The following is an 18,619-nucleotide window of genomic DNA, read 5'->3' as shown; positions in this document are numbered from 1 at the left end:
GAACTGCATACAATACTCCAACTTCGGTCCTGTACCATTCCAACTTAACCTCCTTGCTCCTACAATCTATGTCACAGCTATTAAAGGAAAGTGTCTTGTATGCCTTCTTAACCAACCCATTAATGTGTCCTGCTGCCTTCAGGGTTCTGTGAACAAGCACCCCAACATCCCTCTGTTCCTCCTAATGTCCTGCCATTCATTCAGTATTTCCTTGTCTATTTGACCTATTTGAGGAGGGACAAAAATTCTACTTAAGAACTCTAATATCAGAAAGTTGTCCACAGAAAATACAGCAGGAGACTGTCACCTGTTGACTTAACCATCTGTTATTTTAGACACATAAAGTGATAGAGGAAGGCTGAATTGTATGATTCATGACTTGCAAAATGATAGTCCCATAATCTAGTTCCAGAAAAAGTCAAGTATTTTTGGTCACCCACTCCAAAACTGTTTCCAGTGTTCATGCATCACCAGTTGAAGCTCCCCCACATGAACTTGCTATGTAATTATCACACTGGAGGCCTTACACCCACTAACAAGGTCAAGACCCCAAAGATGTTTTCATTTAAACCTATTTTCTGCGTACAAACTTGTCAGACCAGAATTTACTGCTGCTGTTCACAAGAAGCTATGTTAATCAACAGTGCTAAATGTCGTCACTATTGAACAACTGTCAAATTATAACTTTTATCTGTTTTATTATTTTCATTTTTCTTACACCTGTGATTTCACATTCCTCTATTCAAAGAAACCTATCAGCTGCTTCTAAAATGTCTTGTGATTTATCATCTGCTAAAAATAATTGTTGTTACTGGGAATTTGCTAAAGTACAACAGTGAGCTTATGAAAATTTGATGGCATGCTTATATTAACTGTGACAAATCAGCACAACGAGAGATTCCATGCTTCCAGCCAGGTTTGGAGAGGGTATTTTAAGACCAGAAGGAGCATCGTGATGGGACAATTAATTAAGAGAATGAATGTGGAAACAAACCAGTGAATATTTAAGAGTAGAGGACAGAAAAAGAGAAAGGTTAGACAGAAGGGCAGGGGCAGATAATGGGCAGGAGCAAAGAGGAAAGGACGGGTAGAGATATTGAGGAAAAGGGGAAAATCGGATGGCAGAAAGAGATTGAGGGAGAGGTCAAAGAAAGGAGAAAGGTCAGAAGGAAGGCAAGAGTGAGGGAGGGAGAAAGAAAGGAAAGCGAAAGAGAGATTAGAAAGTGAGGGAGAGAAAAAAAAGAAACGGGGAGAGAGAGGAAAGATGGGGAGAGAGAGAAAAGTGGGAGGAACGATAAAAGGGTAGTTAAGGGATGTTAAGAGACAGAGTGTGGAAAGTGGGGGAGAGAGAAAGAGACAGGACATGGGGGGTTAAGTGAGAGAAGGGGGATAGAAGGGGGAATGAAAGAGAGAGTGGAGGGGTAAGAGGGAAAGAGAGGAACGGGAAGAGAAGGAGTTTAGGGGAGACAGGAAATCCAGGGGACAGAGGGGCACGGATGAAGGAAAACACTGAGAAGTGGAACTGTAGAAAGTAAATGAAAAAGAGAAAAAAAAGGTAAAAAGAAGAGAGAGAGTGGAAGGGGAGAGAAGGGAGGAAAGAAATGTAAGGGAATGGAAACCAAAGCTGCTTCCTACCATAGGCATAGCCTGAATTAGAAAGTTGAGAGGGGAGAGTTATCTAAGTCTACAATGGTCACACGTTTTCTGTCATTATTGCTTGATTGTTATTGAAGTCTGTTCATTCTGTTTGTAGTATTTTAATAGCTCATCAATGATTTAGCAAATTCTATTGGTTATTTCATCAGTGAAATTGGATAAATGAGTGGCTTGAAAACAACATTTTACGGTTCTTAAAACAAAGGGTTTTGAATGAATCAAAGCCAAGCTTGTGTTGTCACTGTTCAGAGGAGAGATCCTTCTTCAGTGGACAACAGAGTTTAATGGAGGGTAAATTGTGTATCTCAGCACTTCAGCCTGGGTAGGTCTGGTTAAAAATCAGGGCCCTTATGCACCCATCTCTTAACATAAGAAGTAAGGAACAGGTCATTTGAGCCTGCAGTACCGGCTGACTAGCTCATCCAGGAGTGAGGGACTACCATTAAAAAAGGAAACACTAGGGTATCCAGGCCCTGTTTTCTTCAGCGAGTTACACTGATAGCGGCAATCAAAGTCACAAGGGGTGTGAACACGGTGGAAGGAGCATGAACCAGAAGCTATATGTCTAAAGTGATTGGCGAAAGAAGCAATAATGGACATTGGTGAGGCCAGTTTAGGAATACTGAGTACAATTTTGGTTATCCTTCTATAGGAAGAATGTTGTTAAGCTTGAGATGGTGCAGAAAAGATTTATAAGGATGTTGTCGGGACTGGAGGGTTTTTTTGAGTTATAGGGAGAGGCTGAATAGGCTGGGGTGCTTTTTTCCTTGGAGTGTTGGAGGGTGAGGGTAGTCTCTTCTACATTGGGGAAATGAAGCATAGGTGACCGCTTCGCAGAACACCTACATTCTGTCCACAAAAAAGACCCTGAGCTTCCAGTTGCCACCCTGTTCCCTAGCCACCATCTGTGTCTCAGGCTTGCTGCAGTGCTCCTGTGAAGCTCAGTGCAAGCTGAAATAACAGCACCTCATTTTCCACTCAGGATCTCTACAGCCTTCTGGACTCGATGTCAACAATTTTAGGGCCTTCTCCCATGTTCTTAGTCCAACCCCATATTTCAGGCCTTGTTATCACATGGTCTGCTATTAAGAACAACTTATTGTTATCTACTAATTGTCCCCATTAGTAGCTATTCATTCTCCCAGGTTGATCCTTTGTCTGTTTGACTGTTCTTCTGTCTCTTTTGGGCTCTATCTCCACCTATCACTCACTCCTTACCCCCTCGTCCAGCCTATCTTCTGCATAAAAAACATTTTCCTAGTTACCATTAGTTCTGAGGAGCGGTCGCTGGACCCGAAACGTTAACTCTGATTTCTCTCCACAGATGCTGCCAGACCTGTTGAGCTTTTCCAGGAATTTCTGTTTTTGTTTCTGGTTTCCAGCATCCTCAGTTTTTTCGGTTTTTATTTTGTAATTACACCATATAATGCTCTGCCAGAGGGAAGGATTGAGCAGAGACCAATGCATCAAAGTAAATAAACACCTGAAGCTAAAGAAGGCACAAAAGGAGTTGAAAAAAGCCAGACAGTGGGCTAAGGATGGTGTTGCTCTCATAAAGAACTGGTATTGATATGATGGCCCAGATGGCCCAAATGGCCTTACTGTGTGCACTGAATATCTGTTTTTTAATGTAACTAACGTTCAGATTAAAAGTTTATCTTTGTATCTTCTTGTCAGGGCTACTCTTTCATTGCTCCCTCCATTCTCTTCAAACGTAATGCTGTTATGACTGATCCCATTCAGCTTCATCTGGGAGTGGATCGCCCTGGTAGTACTGCCATTGCACGCAGTGCTATGATGAAGGTATTTATAATGTTAAGTATGACTTAGTCATTGAATCTTTGAGTTTATTATTAACATAAATGACCATTTTAAATAGGCTCATTAGATCTCACATTTATCGGTTTATCTTTGAAAGCACTTTAAATAATATAAGTGAGGTCTTAACACTGGATACGTCCAGTTTGTATTGCTTTGTTTGAAGCGCCTCTCTACAGTTATATTTAAGTTAACATAAATTACTCATATTTAACAATTTTTGAATTTCATCTCCCCACCTACCTCTAATAGGATTCCCCATTTTATCAACATTATGATCTGGATCTAAAAGACAGTCCACTTGGAGAAGGAAGCTTCTCTATCTGTAGGAGGTGTCGTAATAAGAAAACTGGGCAGGAATTTGCTGTCAAAATTGTCAGCAAAAGGTAACGTCAAACCAGCATTGTTTTAAAAATATACCATGTAAGATTTCTGTTAATCAAGTATCTTGTGTCCTAGTAAATACAGTTCAAATACTTTTCTATTCCTTTTATCCATATCAGTTATTTTTTTGCTTCATAGCAAGAAAATCTCAGAAACATCAATGTATAGCTAAATATTAGACATTGTTGCGAAAAAAAGTCATTCATGAGATGTGTGTGTAGCTGGCTAGGCCAGCATTTATGGCCCATCTCTAATTGCCCAGAGGACAAGTAAATGTCACCCACATTGCTGTGTGACTGGAGTTGGATGTAGATCAGACCAGGTAAGACCAGATTTCCTTCCCGAAGGAACATTAATGAACCAGATGGGTATTTACAAGAATCGACAGTGGTTACGTGTTCAAAATTAGCCTAGTTTTTAAATTCCAGATTTTTTTATATCAAATTCAGATTTCACTATCTGCCATGGTGGGACTCAAGCCCATACACAAAAATATTAGCTTTGAGTTCAACTCCAGTGACACTATCATTGCCTCCTCACCCTTAGAGAACTTCTATTCAGAGCATTATGGCCAAGATGATTGTTTGTACACTGAGAGCATTGATTTGACTTTATTTGTCCCTCATCCCTCATAGCAACATCCGGATGTAAAATGGTAACAGTCATCTAAGAGGCAGCACATATTTCCATTTGGAGATTAATGCCATATTTTGGACATAGTATTGAAATCTAAATTTGACATTTTGTGTTAAAGCAAAGATAACTATTTCTTCTCACTTATTACAATATTTCCTTATGAGTGTTCTTCATCAAAGTTTCTTTGACTTAAATAATATTCTGTCGGTTAACAGGAGTGGGAAGTACCACATACGAATTGCTCTCCAGCACTTTCACAAATAGAGGTGATAAATATTTGCCAGTACTCTTGCTGAAAGTCTAAAATACTTTGCAAGAGTTCTAATTTTGAGATCTTATGTTTTGACAAGTTATTTGCATTTTTCGTTCTTAGAAGTTCATTAGACTGTAAAGATAACAGAAGGATGAATATTCTGGAATGGTATAAAGGTAAAGTCACCATAGTCCTACTGGACCAAGGGGCTTCTCACTCATTAGAGAGCGACAACTAGTGGTGGTTTAATCTGAGGATCACCACATCTCAGGCGAGAGGCGAGGTAACCTCATGGTAACCTCAGCTGTGCAGAGACTGAATCCAATTTGTTGGCATTACTCTGCATTGCAAGTCAGCCATCCAGCTAACTGAGCTAACTGTCTCCTTGTATGAAGCGTAAAGCATATACACTGAAATTAAGTCATAAAATGCTGAGAATCTTTAGCATGTCTGGCTGCAGCCGTGAGAAAGAAAATGACCAGCGTGTTAGAATGTAAAATTTTTTCAGTTCTAACAAAAGAAACCATGTGCTGAAAGTGATTGGTCTCCCTGAAGTGACATTATTCTCCTGCTACTGAACTGAATTTTAGGTTCTTCTGAACAAAAATTTTGAATCTCTGTTCTGAACTCAAAACTGAACTAATTACTTTAATGTGTTTATGCTGCCTGTCTTAAACACAAGAGTATAAATATCTTACCCATTAACACAACAGACATTCCTCCAGGCAATCTACGACAATCATATGCTCTCTTGAAACCGATGTATTTAGGTCACTGTTCCAAATTCACTTTCTGACACTTTTTGCCCATCCTGTGATACCCATATGCCATGTGTAAACTTAAAAAAATACTCAACAACCTTGAGCAGTAGTGGAGAGGGGCTAGAAGAGGTAACAGTGTTGATGTACAAGAAAGACACAACAAAAGACAGCATCTATCTCTGTTTGATCAGTCTGCGTTCTATTCCATTCAACATCTAATACTTTTTCATCCATTTTACAGAATGGAAGCAAACACTCAAAGAGAGATTGCAGCTCTCAAGCTGTGTGAAGGACACCCTAACATTGTAAAACTACATGATGTTCACCACGACCAGGTATGCTGCAAAAGCATTGTGTGTTTTGGCAATTCGCATTAAATGATTTTCTGTTAAGTGCGCCTTGCCTTCCAGTAATAGTTGCAGTATATTTGCTTCAAGTTAACTTGATGGGAGTCATTTGATAATATTAGAAAAGCAGTGTTCTTGTAGGTTGAGTACCACAAGTGTCAATAATATTGCATTGAGGCTACATCGTGGTGCATCTCACCAGGCGCTACAAAGCCTGTGACGTTATAAATGATGCAACTAAAGGGAGAGCAAGCAATCATTTCTAGCTTCTGAGAACACATTGAATTTTTGGGATTCCATTCTTCAGATGGGGCAATTAAACTCATGTACAGTTTCCCTCCTTAAGTGAATTTCGAAGTTCCCAAGACAGTATTTAAAGTACACTCGATGTCTCCTGATGTAATTTATACCTCAGTTGATACTAAGCAAAACCACTGGTCGGATTATTTATGTTAGCACTGTTTGTAGGACCTTACTGCCTGCATGTAACCACAAAGCAACATAAAAAAGTATTTCAAATGTAAATCATTAAGATGTAATGTGAAAGATGCTATGTAAATTCAACTTTTACTGCTTTTGCGGAGCCTGAAGATGATGCTGCCCATTGGTCGCATGTCTCTTTCACTAAGCTAATGAGAAACCAAATTAGCCCTCATTTCTACATCCAGTGCCAAAATCAGAATTATCCACCAGCTAATGACAAGTTCCTTCTTCCCAAGAGTAAAATAAACTGTTCCTATTCCCAGCTGTCAAATTCCTTCTTGCCACTTCCACCCCCCTTCCCATGTGCCTCCCACACTCTGTATCCCCACTGTCAGCCCCATCACTCCTCCTGCCAGCTCTCCACCACAGCTTGTTTCCCTGTCTGTCCATTCTCTGTCCTTCTGCTTTTCCCATTTTCCATAATGCTATCCATTCTGCCTCTGCTCAATTTGCAATCTTAAATTCTCAATGTTTCACCATGAGCTATAATTCCCATGAGTACTGCCAGTCCTTCCTGTTAGTTGCATTTTCCATTACAGCCCACTTTCTGGCTGCTGATCTATTTCACCTAACAGTTCCCTTTAAATATAATCCTTGACCAGTTTCAAATCTCAATGTGGGAGACCCCTTTCCCAACACTTTTTCCTATTCACTGTACCACTTGGACTTTCCAGTAGGCCTTTGACAAGGTGTTGCATTGGAGGCTGTTAAACACAATAAGAGCCCATGGTGTTAGTGGCAAGGTACTGGCATAGAAGATTGGCTGACTGGCAGAGAGCAGAGAGCAGATAAAGGCGTCTTTTTCAGGATATCTACCAGTGATTAGTGAACTTTTGCAGGGATCTGTGTTGGCTGCACAACTATTCACGTTATATATTAACGATCTGGACAAAGGAACTAAATTTGCAGATGACACAAAAACAGATGGAGGCAGATGTATTGTTGAGGAAATGGAGAGGCTGCAGAAGGACTTAGACATGATAGGAGAGGAGGCAAAATAATGGTAGATGAAATACAATGTGGACAAGTGTGAGGTTATGCACTTTGATAGGAGTAATAAAGACAGACGATTTTCTATATGAGGAAAGGCTTTGGAAATCTAAAGCACAAAGGGACTTAAGAATCCTAGTTCAGGATTCTGTTAAGGTTAACTTGCAGTTTCACTTGGCAGTTAGGAAATGAATGTTAGCATTCATTTCAAGACGTCTAGAATACCACAGAAGGGATGTACTACTGAGAATGTATAAGGCTCTGGTCATATCGGATTTGGAATATTGTGAGCAGTTTTGAGCCCCGTATCCAAGGAAGGATGTGGTGGCATTGGAGAGGTTCCAGAAGAGGTTTACAAGAATGATCCCAGGGATGAAGGGCTTGTCATGTGAAGAGCGGTTGAGGACTTTGGTTCTGTACTCAATGGAATTTAAGAGGATGAGGGAGGAACTTACTGAAAGTTACAGAATACAGTGAGGCCTGGAAAGATTGGATGTGGAGAAGATATTTCCACTAATAGGATAGACTAGGATCCGAGGGCATAGTCTCAGAGTGAAGAGATGGCCCTTTAGAACTGAGATAAGGAGGAATGTCTTCAGTGAGAGGGTGATTAATCTGTGTAACTCATTGCCGGGGCAGGCTGTGGAGGCCAAGTCATTGAGTGCCTTTAAGACAAAAATAGATACTTTCTTAATTATAAGGAGATCAAGCGTTATGGGGAGAAGGCAAAAGAATGAGGTTGAGAAACATATTAGCCATGATTGAATAGTGGAGCAGATGCAGATGACTGAATGGCCTCATTCTGTTCCTGTATCTTGTGGTCTTATGCATTTACATTGACAGGCACCATGCCTCACGTTGAGAGGATTTCCTCAGTAGAGATGCACTTAAATTGTGCACTCTTATCTTTTAGGTCGCCCTCCCTGCCTAACCCAACCTCTCTCTCACCCCACCTTTCTCTTCCCTCTTTTCCTGTTTCCTCCTTTCTCCTTTCCACCTTAGCCTTCCCTCTCCACATAATCCCTGACTTCTCTATATGCTGATTCTAAGCAAATCGGGTTGACATTTATTATAACAAGGTGTAGAGCTGGATGAACACAGCAGGCCAAGCAGCATCAGAGGAGCAGGAAAGCTGACGTTTCGGGTCTAGGACCTTCTTCAGACCCTTCTGAAGAAGGGTCTAGACCTGAAACATCAGCTTTCCTGTTCCTCTGATGCTGCTTGGCCTGCTGTGTTCATCCAGTTCTACACCTTGCTATATCAGATTCTCCAGCATCGGCAGTTCCTACCATCTCTTGACATTTATTACTTGTTTACAACTCTTTTGGAAATCAACCAGTCTAAGAAAAAGCTGTATTAATGGAATTTGTTTAATTTTTAAACAGAAGTTTAAATAATAATTTTAAGGTGAAGGGCAGGAGGTTTGGATGGAATATAAGGAAAAATATTTCACCCAATCTGGAATAGGAATCTGGAATGCACTGCCTAGCAAAGTAGTAGAGGTGGAATACCTCATAATCTTTGAAAAGTGTGTGGATGATCACTTGAAATGTCATAACATTCAACATTATTGGCCACGTGCTGGAAAGTGGGATTAGTCTAGATAGATCTGTCCAGACTCATTGGGCTGAAGGGCGTCCTCTGTGCTTTATAACTCTATGACTCTTAAGTCCATTTTGATAATTGTATGATGCAGTAAATGATTTAATACTTTCATAAGGCACCCCTGGTGTCAGTAAATATTAGTACTCGATGTATCACTCCCACACAGTCATACTCTACAGCTATTGTAAAGATGTGTCCTTGAAATGTTCACTCTGACTAGAAGCTGAGAAGCTGTAAAAGAACACCAGGTTTCCGAGGTTTTCTTTTTCATTTCCATGCAGCTTTCATAAATAATCCGATTAATTTTCACCTTAGCATTACATTAATACTCGCTTCCTGCTGTTTATTCAACAAAAATGCAGTTGCTCTACATGCACAGTCCTTTTCAATGATTTTTTACAAGAGCAAATCGCTGCAATTCATCCTGAGAACCATTTCCCTTCCCTCATCCAGCCTCACTTTATATTTCAACTGCATTTTGAGTCTGAACTAAATTACTGCAGTCTCTACCAAGTGACTACAGCATACTATTTTCTGCTTGCTGGCTCTCTGCCTCTCTGCCTCTCACACTTCCTGCTGCTGTCTTTCTTTGGGGGAACAGGTTATACCTGGAAATGTACACCAGAGAAGGGGGCATTCAATACATCATATTTATATTAGGTTTTTAAAAGAGTAATCTGTCCATCTAGTCTCACTCCTCTGCAATTTACCATACATCATAGAATCCCTATATGTGGGAGCAGGCTATTCGGCCCATCAAGTCCACACCAAACCTCTGAAAAGCATCTCATTCCAGACCCACCTCTCTACTCCATCCCTGTAACCCTGCATTTCTCATGGCTAACCCACCTAGCCTCCACATCCTTGGACACAGCCAATCCATCTAACCTGTACATCTTTGGACTGTGGGAGGAAACCGGAGCACCCAGAGGAAACCCACGCAGACACGGGGAGAATATGCAAACTCCACTCAGACAGTTGCCCGAGGGTGGAATTGAACCCAGATCCTTGGTGCTGTGAGGTAGCAGTGCTAACTACTGTGCCACCTTGCACATTTTCACTTTCAAGTACAAAAATCAATTCCCTTTCAGAAGTTTCTGTTGAACCTGCTACTAGAACCCTTTCAGGAAATGCTTTTCAGGTCATAACACTTGCTGTATAAAACAAAAAAAAGCATTACTTCCCTCCCTTGTTCTTTTGCTAATCATCTCACATTTGTGTCTGGTTTCTGACGCTATTGCTTCTTAGAAGCAATTGCTCTGTACTTAATCTATCAAAATTCTTCATAATTTTGAAATACATAGCCTGACCAAATCACGTTTGACCAGTGTGTACCATAGTAATTTGCTTTCTAACTTGTAGACGAGACCAGGTGTATTTCTCTTGCCCAGCCGTTCAACAAGATCATGGCTGATCTGCCTCCGACTTCAACTCTTTTGTGACGGCTCGTCATAATACTCAACTCCCCAATATTTCAAAGATCTATCTAACTCCACTTTAAATATTTTTTGTTATCTAGCCTCTACAACTCATTGGGGTAAAGACTTCCTGACATTCACTATCCCCTGGGAGAAGAAATTCCTTCCCATAATTGTTTCTCCTCTGCATGTTTTTGTACAATCTGGTTGTAATCCTCTTCTTGACGAAATTTCCCCAAGGCACCAAACCATGCAGATACCTGTCAGCCCTAAATATCTAAACATACTACATGAGTTCTTTAATGCCAAGTCTAATATTCAAATTGTCAAAATTATTAACTCCTTTTCAACTGTCGCGCCCATGATGCGTTTGGTTTAGAGGTATGGATCAGGAGTGTACCTCACTATGATAATGCAGCTTCTTTATCAATGAAACTTTACATATGAGATAAGGACTTTAGAGTAACATTAGCTGCAACAGTGAGAAAGTTAGCCTCTCCATGTAACTGAAGTCCTTAATTTCTTTTATGTCATGTGCTTTGTTGAGGCTGCAGACTTGCTCACTGAGCCGGTGTGTTTGATTGCAGACGTTTCGTTGCCCTGCTAGGTAGCATCGTCAGTGCGCCTCCGGTGAAGCGTTGGTGTTCTGTCCTGCTTGTTATTTATATGCCTCGGTTTGCTGGGATGGTTGGTATTACTTCTGGTTCTGTTCTTCAGTGGTTTGTATATTGGGTCCAGTTCAATGTGTTTGTTGATTGAGTTCCGTTTAGAATGCCAGGCCTCCAGGAATTCCCTGGCATGTCCCTGTTTGGCTTATGCTATTATGGATGTGTTGTCCCAGTTGAATTTGTGTGCTTTTTTGTCCATGTGTATTGAGACCAGTGAGAATTGGTCATTTCTCTTGGATGCTAGTTGGATTTCGTGTATCCTTATTGGCAATTTTCTTCCAGTTTGGCCACATAGGCAAATGTCCCACAAGGCTATAAGTAACAAGCAGGACAGAATACCAACGCTTCATCGGAGGCACACTGACGATGTTACCTAGCAAGGTGACGAAACATCTGCAACCAAGCACACCAGCTTGGCGAGCAAGTCTACAACCTCATCCACAACCCAAGCTACAAATCTTCTCAAAAACTTTAAATGTGATTTGTTGGTTTGATCAAAAGACAGCATTTCAAGTGCATTAGCCGTGAAATTGAGGAAAAAAATACTTAAATGCACCTCTGGCATTGGATTATGAAGGCTGTTTTTCTTACATAGATTGCCTGTGAAATACATGGAGAAAATCAGTGATGTCCTGCACATTGATTGAGAGTGACTGAAAGGACTTCTATTTTCCCTATTCTCTATTCTAACAGACAATTTTGTATTAATTTTAGTTTCTTACTCTACTTTTTTCTTAGTTGCACACATTCTTAGTGATGGAACTGCTGAAAGGCGGGGAGCTGCTGGAGCGGATCCGAAAGAAGAAACACTTCAGTGAAACAGAAGCTAGTCACATAATGCGCAAACTGGTCTCTGCTGTCAGCCATATGCATGATGTGGGAGTTGTCCACAGGGACTTGAAGCCTGAGGTACTGAATATGTAAACATTCCAGAGCAAGGAAGGCGGAACATGTGTCTGGATTTCTCATGTTAATTCATCCTGTCTATTGAATTTAAGCTAATTTTCCTTTCTGTTCCCGGTACATATCTATTCTATTCTCCTTCGTTACATACAAGCATACCAATTAGAAGCAGGAGTAGGCTACTCGGCATTTCAATAAGATCACGACTGATCTGTTTACTCTACATTGCTGCCTGTCCATATATCTGTTCACTCCCTTCCTTATCAAGAATCTATCTCTGACTTAAAGCCATTCAAAGACTCAGTTTCCACCACCTTATTGAAGAAGAGTTATACTCTCTACCTCAGGTTTCTGACTTGTGAAGTCATTCTGCTCTTAACTGGCAGAACTTTTCCAGTAAATCCAAAATTCATTTAACAACAATTTGTCTGTTCCAGTTTGCGATCACCAAAACCTGAACAAGAACTACTTCTTGCATTATTCTAGAACTCCCATATACAACTAAGACACTTAACTGGAAGAATCATAGAATACTGTAATCGTTAGAGCACAGATGAAGGACATTCTTTAAAAACCGAAAGAACTGCGGATGCTGTAAATCAGGAACAAAAACAAAGTTGCTGGAAAAGCTCAGCAGGTCTAGCAGCATCTGTGAAGGGAAAAACAGAGTTAACATTTCAGGTCCGGTGACCCTTCCTCAGAACTGGAGTGTTCTGAGGAAAGGTCGCCAGACCCGAAACGTTAACTCTGTTTTTTCTTTCACAGCTGCTGCCAGACTGCTGAGCTTTTCCAGCAACTTTGTTTTTGTTGTCAAGGACATTCTTTACTTTTTTATATGAAGTATGTTTCTACCTATGCCTTCCTGTGGAATGCATTTGCTTTCAACGGCTGGGAAGTTGAGTTTATAACCAACTGTCAGAAGTACTTTGCCTTTAGACTTGCTGATATTACATAGCTTCACACTATAGAAAATTACACAAATTCTGCTTAGGTACTGTAAGCTTCTTCTAGTGAATATAATTGTACAATGCAGATGTTCAGTGTCTAATGATACAAGCCTAGTGATGTAACTGTGGACAAATTATTAGGTCCCCTTCGTTAAATGTATCTACTCTAAAAATCACTTCATGATTTAACCTCAGGCCCTCTCTGCAGTTACCAATTTAGGTTGTTGTATATTTTCTTCTTTACTCTGCACTGACAACACCTCCACCCTCGCAACGCTCCACCCCCCAGCTCCCATTCCAAGAATCTGGCTTTCTAAATGTTTTCTCCTTTCAGAAGCCCTCTATGTTTCCTGAACTGTCTCTACAGTTATAACAACTCCACCTCTTTGCCATTGCTAACTTTTAGTAATATATTATACACAACTCTTCTCCCAAGCTTCTTTTTGACGAACAGTTCTTCTTTGTGGTGCCTGGGAACATGACAAGTATCCTTTTCCCAGTATGATAATTACTGCCAAAGAACCTCGTTGATACTGAAAATTAACTATGATAGGTGCAGAGTCTCATTCCAATTATTGCAGAGTAAAAATATGTAAATGTTATTTCCTTATAGTTTTCATCTATTTTTCTTTTCTTGTAACCAATCTTTCTTTCCCTCTTGATTTCTCTTTCTTTACTTGCTTTACATTGAATTCACCCTTTTCAACTTACATTCCTGTTTGGTTGTTAATGTTGGAGGAGATCGTGGCATGGCCATAATGCCACTGATCTAGTAATCTACAGGTGCAAGCTATGCTCTGGGTTTAAATTCCATTGTGGCAGCTGGTGAAATTTAAATTCATTAAATAAAAAATCTGGACTTGAAAGCTAGACTGAGTGATAATGACTATGAAATAAGTATCTGGTTCACTTTTCGTTCTTTGGGTAAGGATTTTCTTTTTTCTTTTTGTTGCAAGATGTGGATATCCTTGACAGGGTGAGTATTTGTTGTCCATCTCTTAACTGTCCTTCAGCTGAATAGCTTGTAGCACCATTTCATAGGGCAGCTAAGAACAAACTGCATTGCTGTGCGTCTGGAGTCACATATGGGCCAGACCAGATAAATCTGGCAGGATTCCTTCCATAAAAGAAATGAGTGAACCTGATAAGTTTTTATAACAATCAGTGATATTTTCATTGCCACCGTCTGATACTAGCTTTATTAATCAGCTGTCAAGGTAGCAGCAATGGCCTTGGCCTATGGATTACTCACTCAATGACATTGCTATCTTGTCACTAGCCCTGCTGTCCTTAACTCGTCTGTAATGTTGATTAGCTCCCATTTTCGGCAACGTTCCATGTTAAAAGTTTAAAAACTTAAGTGTGGTACAGTAGTAATGTCCCCATCTCTGAGCCAGGAGGCCCAGGTTTAAGCCCAACTTCCTCCCAAAGTGTGTAATAACATCTCTGAACAGATTGATTAGAAAATATCTAAAAACATAGGTGTGAAAAGGCAAGTTTAATTCATGGCAAATGCTGTTGTGCTCCCTCCCGAGGCAATATCTGGCAGCAATAACAGCAACAATTTGTATTTATGTAGTGCTTTTATCACAGTAAAACTCCAAAAGGTGCTTAAGAGCCCCATCATTAGCATTTGTGATTGATCAGTCACTTTGTCTGAGGCATTGAAAGTGGCAAGTCCATTTTTACTCTGATTCTTTTTAAAATCACTTCTATTCTTGTATATTTTAGATGAGCATTTTTTAAACTACGTGCAATACTTTAAATTCATTAATTTTAATAAAGTGTAAAATTTAATTTCCCAACTGTCAGTCAAGTGCATAACTGAGCTGAATTCTCCTGCAACAAATTGCCATTGCATAACTGTACTTCATTGCCTTGAAAATCTGCTTGCTGTATAGGATGGTATAACACATTAATTATACACCAGAGAAATAAATTGTACCTTTGGTTCTTTGTAACAAAGCATCATGTGAATTTTGGGATTTATTAATAGTCTCAAGGTCAGCGAGAATGATTTTCTTAACAATTAAATACCGTAGCTTTGCTAATGAACTGTCATTCCCTGACTAGAATAACTATTTTTCTTTAATTGCATAGATTTATGTAAGAAGCAACACAAAGGTATTGAGAGAGCTGTCTAATTACCCTTAATATGCTAACCTACTGGGATGACCATGGTATATTATATTAGTGTATGTTATGTTGGCCACACACACTCAACATTTGTACTTCATAGCATGGAACTTAAATGCATATAGCTTGTCAAAATTGTATTGTGCATTCATGCACACCAATCATGGGCAGTTTTTCAGAAATCCACTTTATCCGGTGTGGTATAGTTTCTCTACATTTTGAATGCAGGGAGTGGAGCCAAAGTGAATGAATCATAAAGGCCACTCAGTGTCTTAGCAGAGCAGCACCATGGCTGGGACATTAGCAGAGGGGATTGAAATGCAATAACTCTACAGTATTACTTTGTGTTTACAGACAATAATGTGACAAGACCACTAATAATAACTATTATTATGGCAAGAGTGTTTCCAGAACTGAGTACATACTGGGGACTTCCACTCCACTGTATTAACATAGCTATGACATAATACTGACTAACAATTGTACTTTCTGACCCTTTGTCATTTACAGTAAAAATCTGCTGCTCTCAAGCAGTACAGTAAATTCTAGTATTCCTCTTGTTGGGCCCATGATGGGGATGTTTAATATAAAGCATGCTTTTTTATTCTTAATTTTTTCCATGATCTGGTTGTCACTGGCATGGCCAGTATTTGTTGTCCATCACTAATTGCCCTGGAACTTAGTGGCTATTTCAGAGGGCAGTTAAGAGACAACAACATTGCTGTGGGTTCTGAGTCACATGTAGGTCGGACCAGGTAAGGCTGGCAGATTTCTTTCCCTAAAGAACAGTAGTGAACCAGAAACGTTTTTCCAACAATCATTGGTCACCATAACCTAATTTTAGATTGCAAGTGTTGAGAATGGAGCTGTCAAGTGACCTTCCAAGTGGATTTTGTGTGGGTGTGTGGCCTTTTGTAAGAGCATAGATGGAGCCCCTATGAGGGACAAAGTGTATGTTAAAGTACTGAGAAATGCCATGTGGCAAGAGGGATGATACTGAATAATTGACAATGTTCAACTGCATTTCCTTTGAGTATAAATCATATTTCTTCAACTTAATCTGATTTACATTTAGTTTTCTGAGGTGAACAGATGCTTCCTATATGATTTTGCAGCAAAAAACATTCATGTAATTGATTAATTTTAGTTTCCTGTGTCATCTTTTAGAAAGACAAAGATTGATCCTCATTTACAGATAATAATCTAATCTAATGAAACATTTTACAGGAACATGCTATGAGAAGGATATTATAGTTCAATGTTTTGCAGAACATTTTGTAGGTACAAGTGATGATATTTATTAATAATCCTGTTTCCTATTTGCCCCGCCCCAACTCTTGTTCTGTAGAACTTATTATACGCTGATGATAGTGACAGCACAGAAATTAAAATCATTGATTTTGGGTTTGCACGATTGAAACCTCCTGATAATCAGCCTTTGAAGACCCCATGCTTTACGTTGCATTACGCAGCTCCTGAATTACTGAAAGATGATGGTTACGACGAATCCTGTGATCTATGGAGCTTGGGTGTCATCCTGGTAAGTTGGTGGCGCGGTAAAGGATGATATACCAGGTATCCCTGGTGTAAGTTGCTCATTATTCCATACATATAAATGAAATCATAATTAAAAGATCAGATCTTGACAGATTACAGCACAAAACGAGGTGATTTAGCCAATCACACCTGTACAAATTCTAAGAGATAGTAGGAACTGCAGACGCTGGAGAATCTGAGATAACAAGGTGTAGATCTGGATGAACACAGCAGGCCAAGCAGCATCAGAGGAGCAGGAAAGCTGACGTTTCGGGCCTAGACCCTTCTTCAGAAAAAAATTCTAAGATTGAATTATCTATATTACCTTTGCTTTTATTATCTGTTAAGGATCATAAAAAGCATTCGACCATTCAATAAGACCATGACTGATAATCTACCTCAATGCCACTTTTCCACACTATCTCCATACCTCTTGATGTCATTGGTCTCCAGAAATCTATAAATTATTATGTTGAATATGCTTAGCAATTTCCACAGCCCTCTGGGGCAGAGAATTCCAAAGATTCACCTCCCTCTGAGTAAAAAAGATCCTCACTATGGCCTACATCTTATCCTGAGATTATGTTCCTCATTTGAGACTCACCAGCCAGGGGAAACGTCTGCATTCACTCTGTCATGCCCTGTAACAGTTTTGTAAGTTTCAGTGAGGTCACCCTTATTCTTCAAAACTCTAGGGAATACAGACCCAGTTCCCTCAATCTGTCGTCATAAAATAATCCCAACATCCCAGTGAGTAACGTCGGGAACCTCTGTCACACTACCTCTATAGCAAGTATATCTGCCCTAAGATAAGACAACCAAAACAGCACACAGTAGTCCTGGTGAGGTCTTACTAAAGCTATAGCATGACATCTTTACTCCTGTATTCAAATCCCCTTGTAAAGAAAACCAGGTCCCCCGGGCACCTGCACTTTCCAACCTGTTGCTTTTATTCCTTTCCGTTTTTTTCTACCAAAATGAATGACTTTACATTTATTCACTTTTATTCCATCTACTATGTTCTAGCTCATTCACTTAGAGATTCATAAAGTCCTACAGCACGGAGACAGGCCCTTCGGCCTAAACTTGTCAATGTCGACCAAAATGTCCATCCACACTAAATCCACTTCCCTGCACTTGGCCCATATCCTTCTAAACCTTTCCTATCCATGTATTTATCCAAATGCCTTTTAAATGTTGTTAATATAGCCACCTTAATCACTTCTGCTGGCAGCTCATTCCATATGTGTATCATCCAGTGTGTAAAAAAGTTGCCCCTCATGGCCCCCGTGTATTCTTTCCCCTATTACCTTAAACTGATGCCCTCTAGAAAAAGACTGAGTGCAGTCACCCTATCCATGCCTCTCATGATCTTAGACACTTCTGTAAGATTCCGCCCCCCTCTCCCCCCCGCACCCCGAGTCTCCTATGCTCTAAAGGAAGAAGTCCTAGCTTGTCCAACCTCTCCTTATAACTCAGTCCCTTGAGTCCCTGTAAATTTCTTCTGCATTCTTTCCAGTTTAATAACATCATTCCTATCGCAAGGTGACCAAAACTGAACACAATACTCCAAGTGCGGCCTCACCAATGTCCTGTACATCTCAACATAACTTCCCAACTTCTGCACTCAGTGTCCTGACTGATCAAGGCCAATGTCCCAAAAGCCTTCTTCACTGCCCTGTGTGCCTGTAACTCCACTTTCAGAGAACCATGCACCTGAACTCTAAGGTCCCTCTGTTCCACTACACTCCTTGAAGCCCTACCATTCACCATGAAACTCCTACCTTGATTTGACTTTCCAAAATGCAACACCTCACCCTTACCTGTATTAAACTACATTTGTCATTTCTTGGCCCACTTCCCCAGCTGATCAAGATCCTGCTGCAATTTCTGATAACCTTCCTCACTATTAACGATACCACCTATTTTAGGTGTCATCTGCAAATTTACTAATCATGCCTTATACATTCTCATCCAAATCATTCATATCGGTAACAAACAGCAATGGGCCCAGCACTGACCCCTGAGGCACATCACTAGTCACAGGCCTCCAGTCTGACAAGCATCCTTCCAGTATT

General features: G+C 40.1%; 1 protein-coding gene across 1 annotated transcript in view; it reads left to right on the top strand.

Moving 5' to 3' along the window:
• Positions 1-18,619, top strand: part of LOC109913209 (ribosomal protein S6 kinase alpha-5) — a 39,497-nt gene that overhangs the window by 11,361 nt on the left and 9,517 nt on the right. Inside the window, exons 5-9 of the mRNA XM_048600278.1 lie at positions 3,334-3,459; positions 3,727-3,860; positions 5,750-5,843; positions 11,758-11,928; positions 16,354-16,545. Coding sequence (XP_048456235.1) covers positions 3,334-3,459; positions 3,727-3,860; positions 5,750-5,843; positions 11,758-11,928; positions 16,354-16,545 — 717 coding nt within the window. The remainder of the gene's footprint in view (positions 1-3,333; positions 3,460-3,726; positions 3,861-5,749; positions 5,844-11,757; positions 11,929-16,353; positions 16,546-18,619) is intronic.

This window comes from Rhincodon typus, chromosome 8 (assembly GCF_021869965.1).
Source record: "Rhincodon typus isolate 14 chromosome 8, sRhiTyp1.1, whole genome shotgun sequence".
Lineage (NCBI taxonomy): Eukaryota > Metazoa > Chordata > Chondrichthyes > Orectolobiformes > Rhincodontidae > Rhincodon > Rhincodon typus.
The sequence above is the reverse complement of the archived record's forward strand: the minus strand, read 5'-3'. Positions and strand labels throughout refer to the sequence as shown.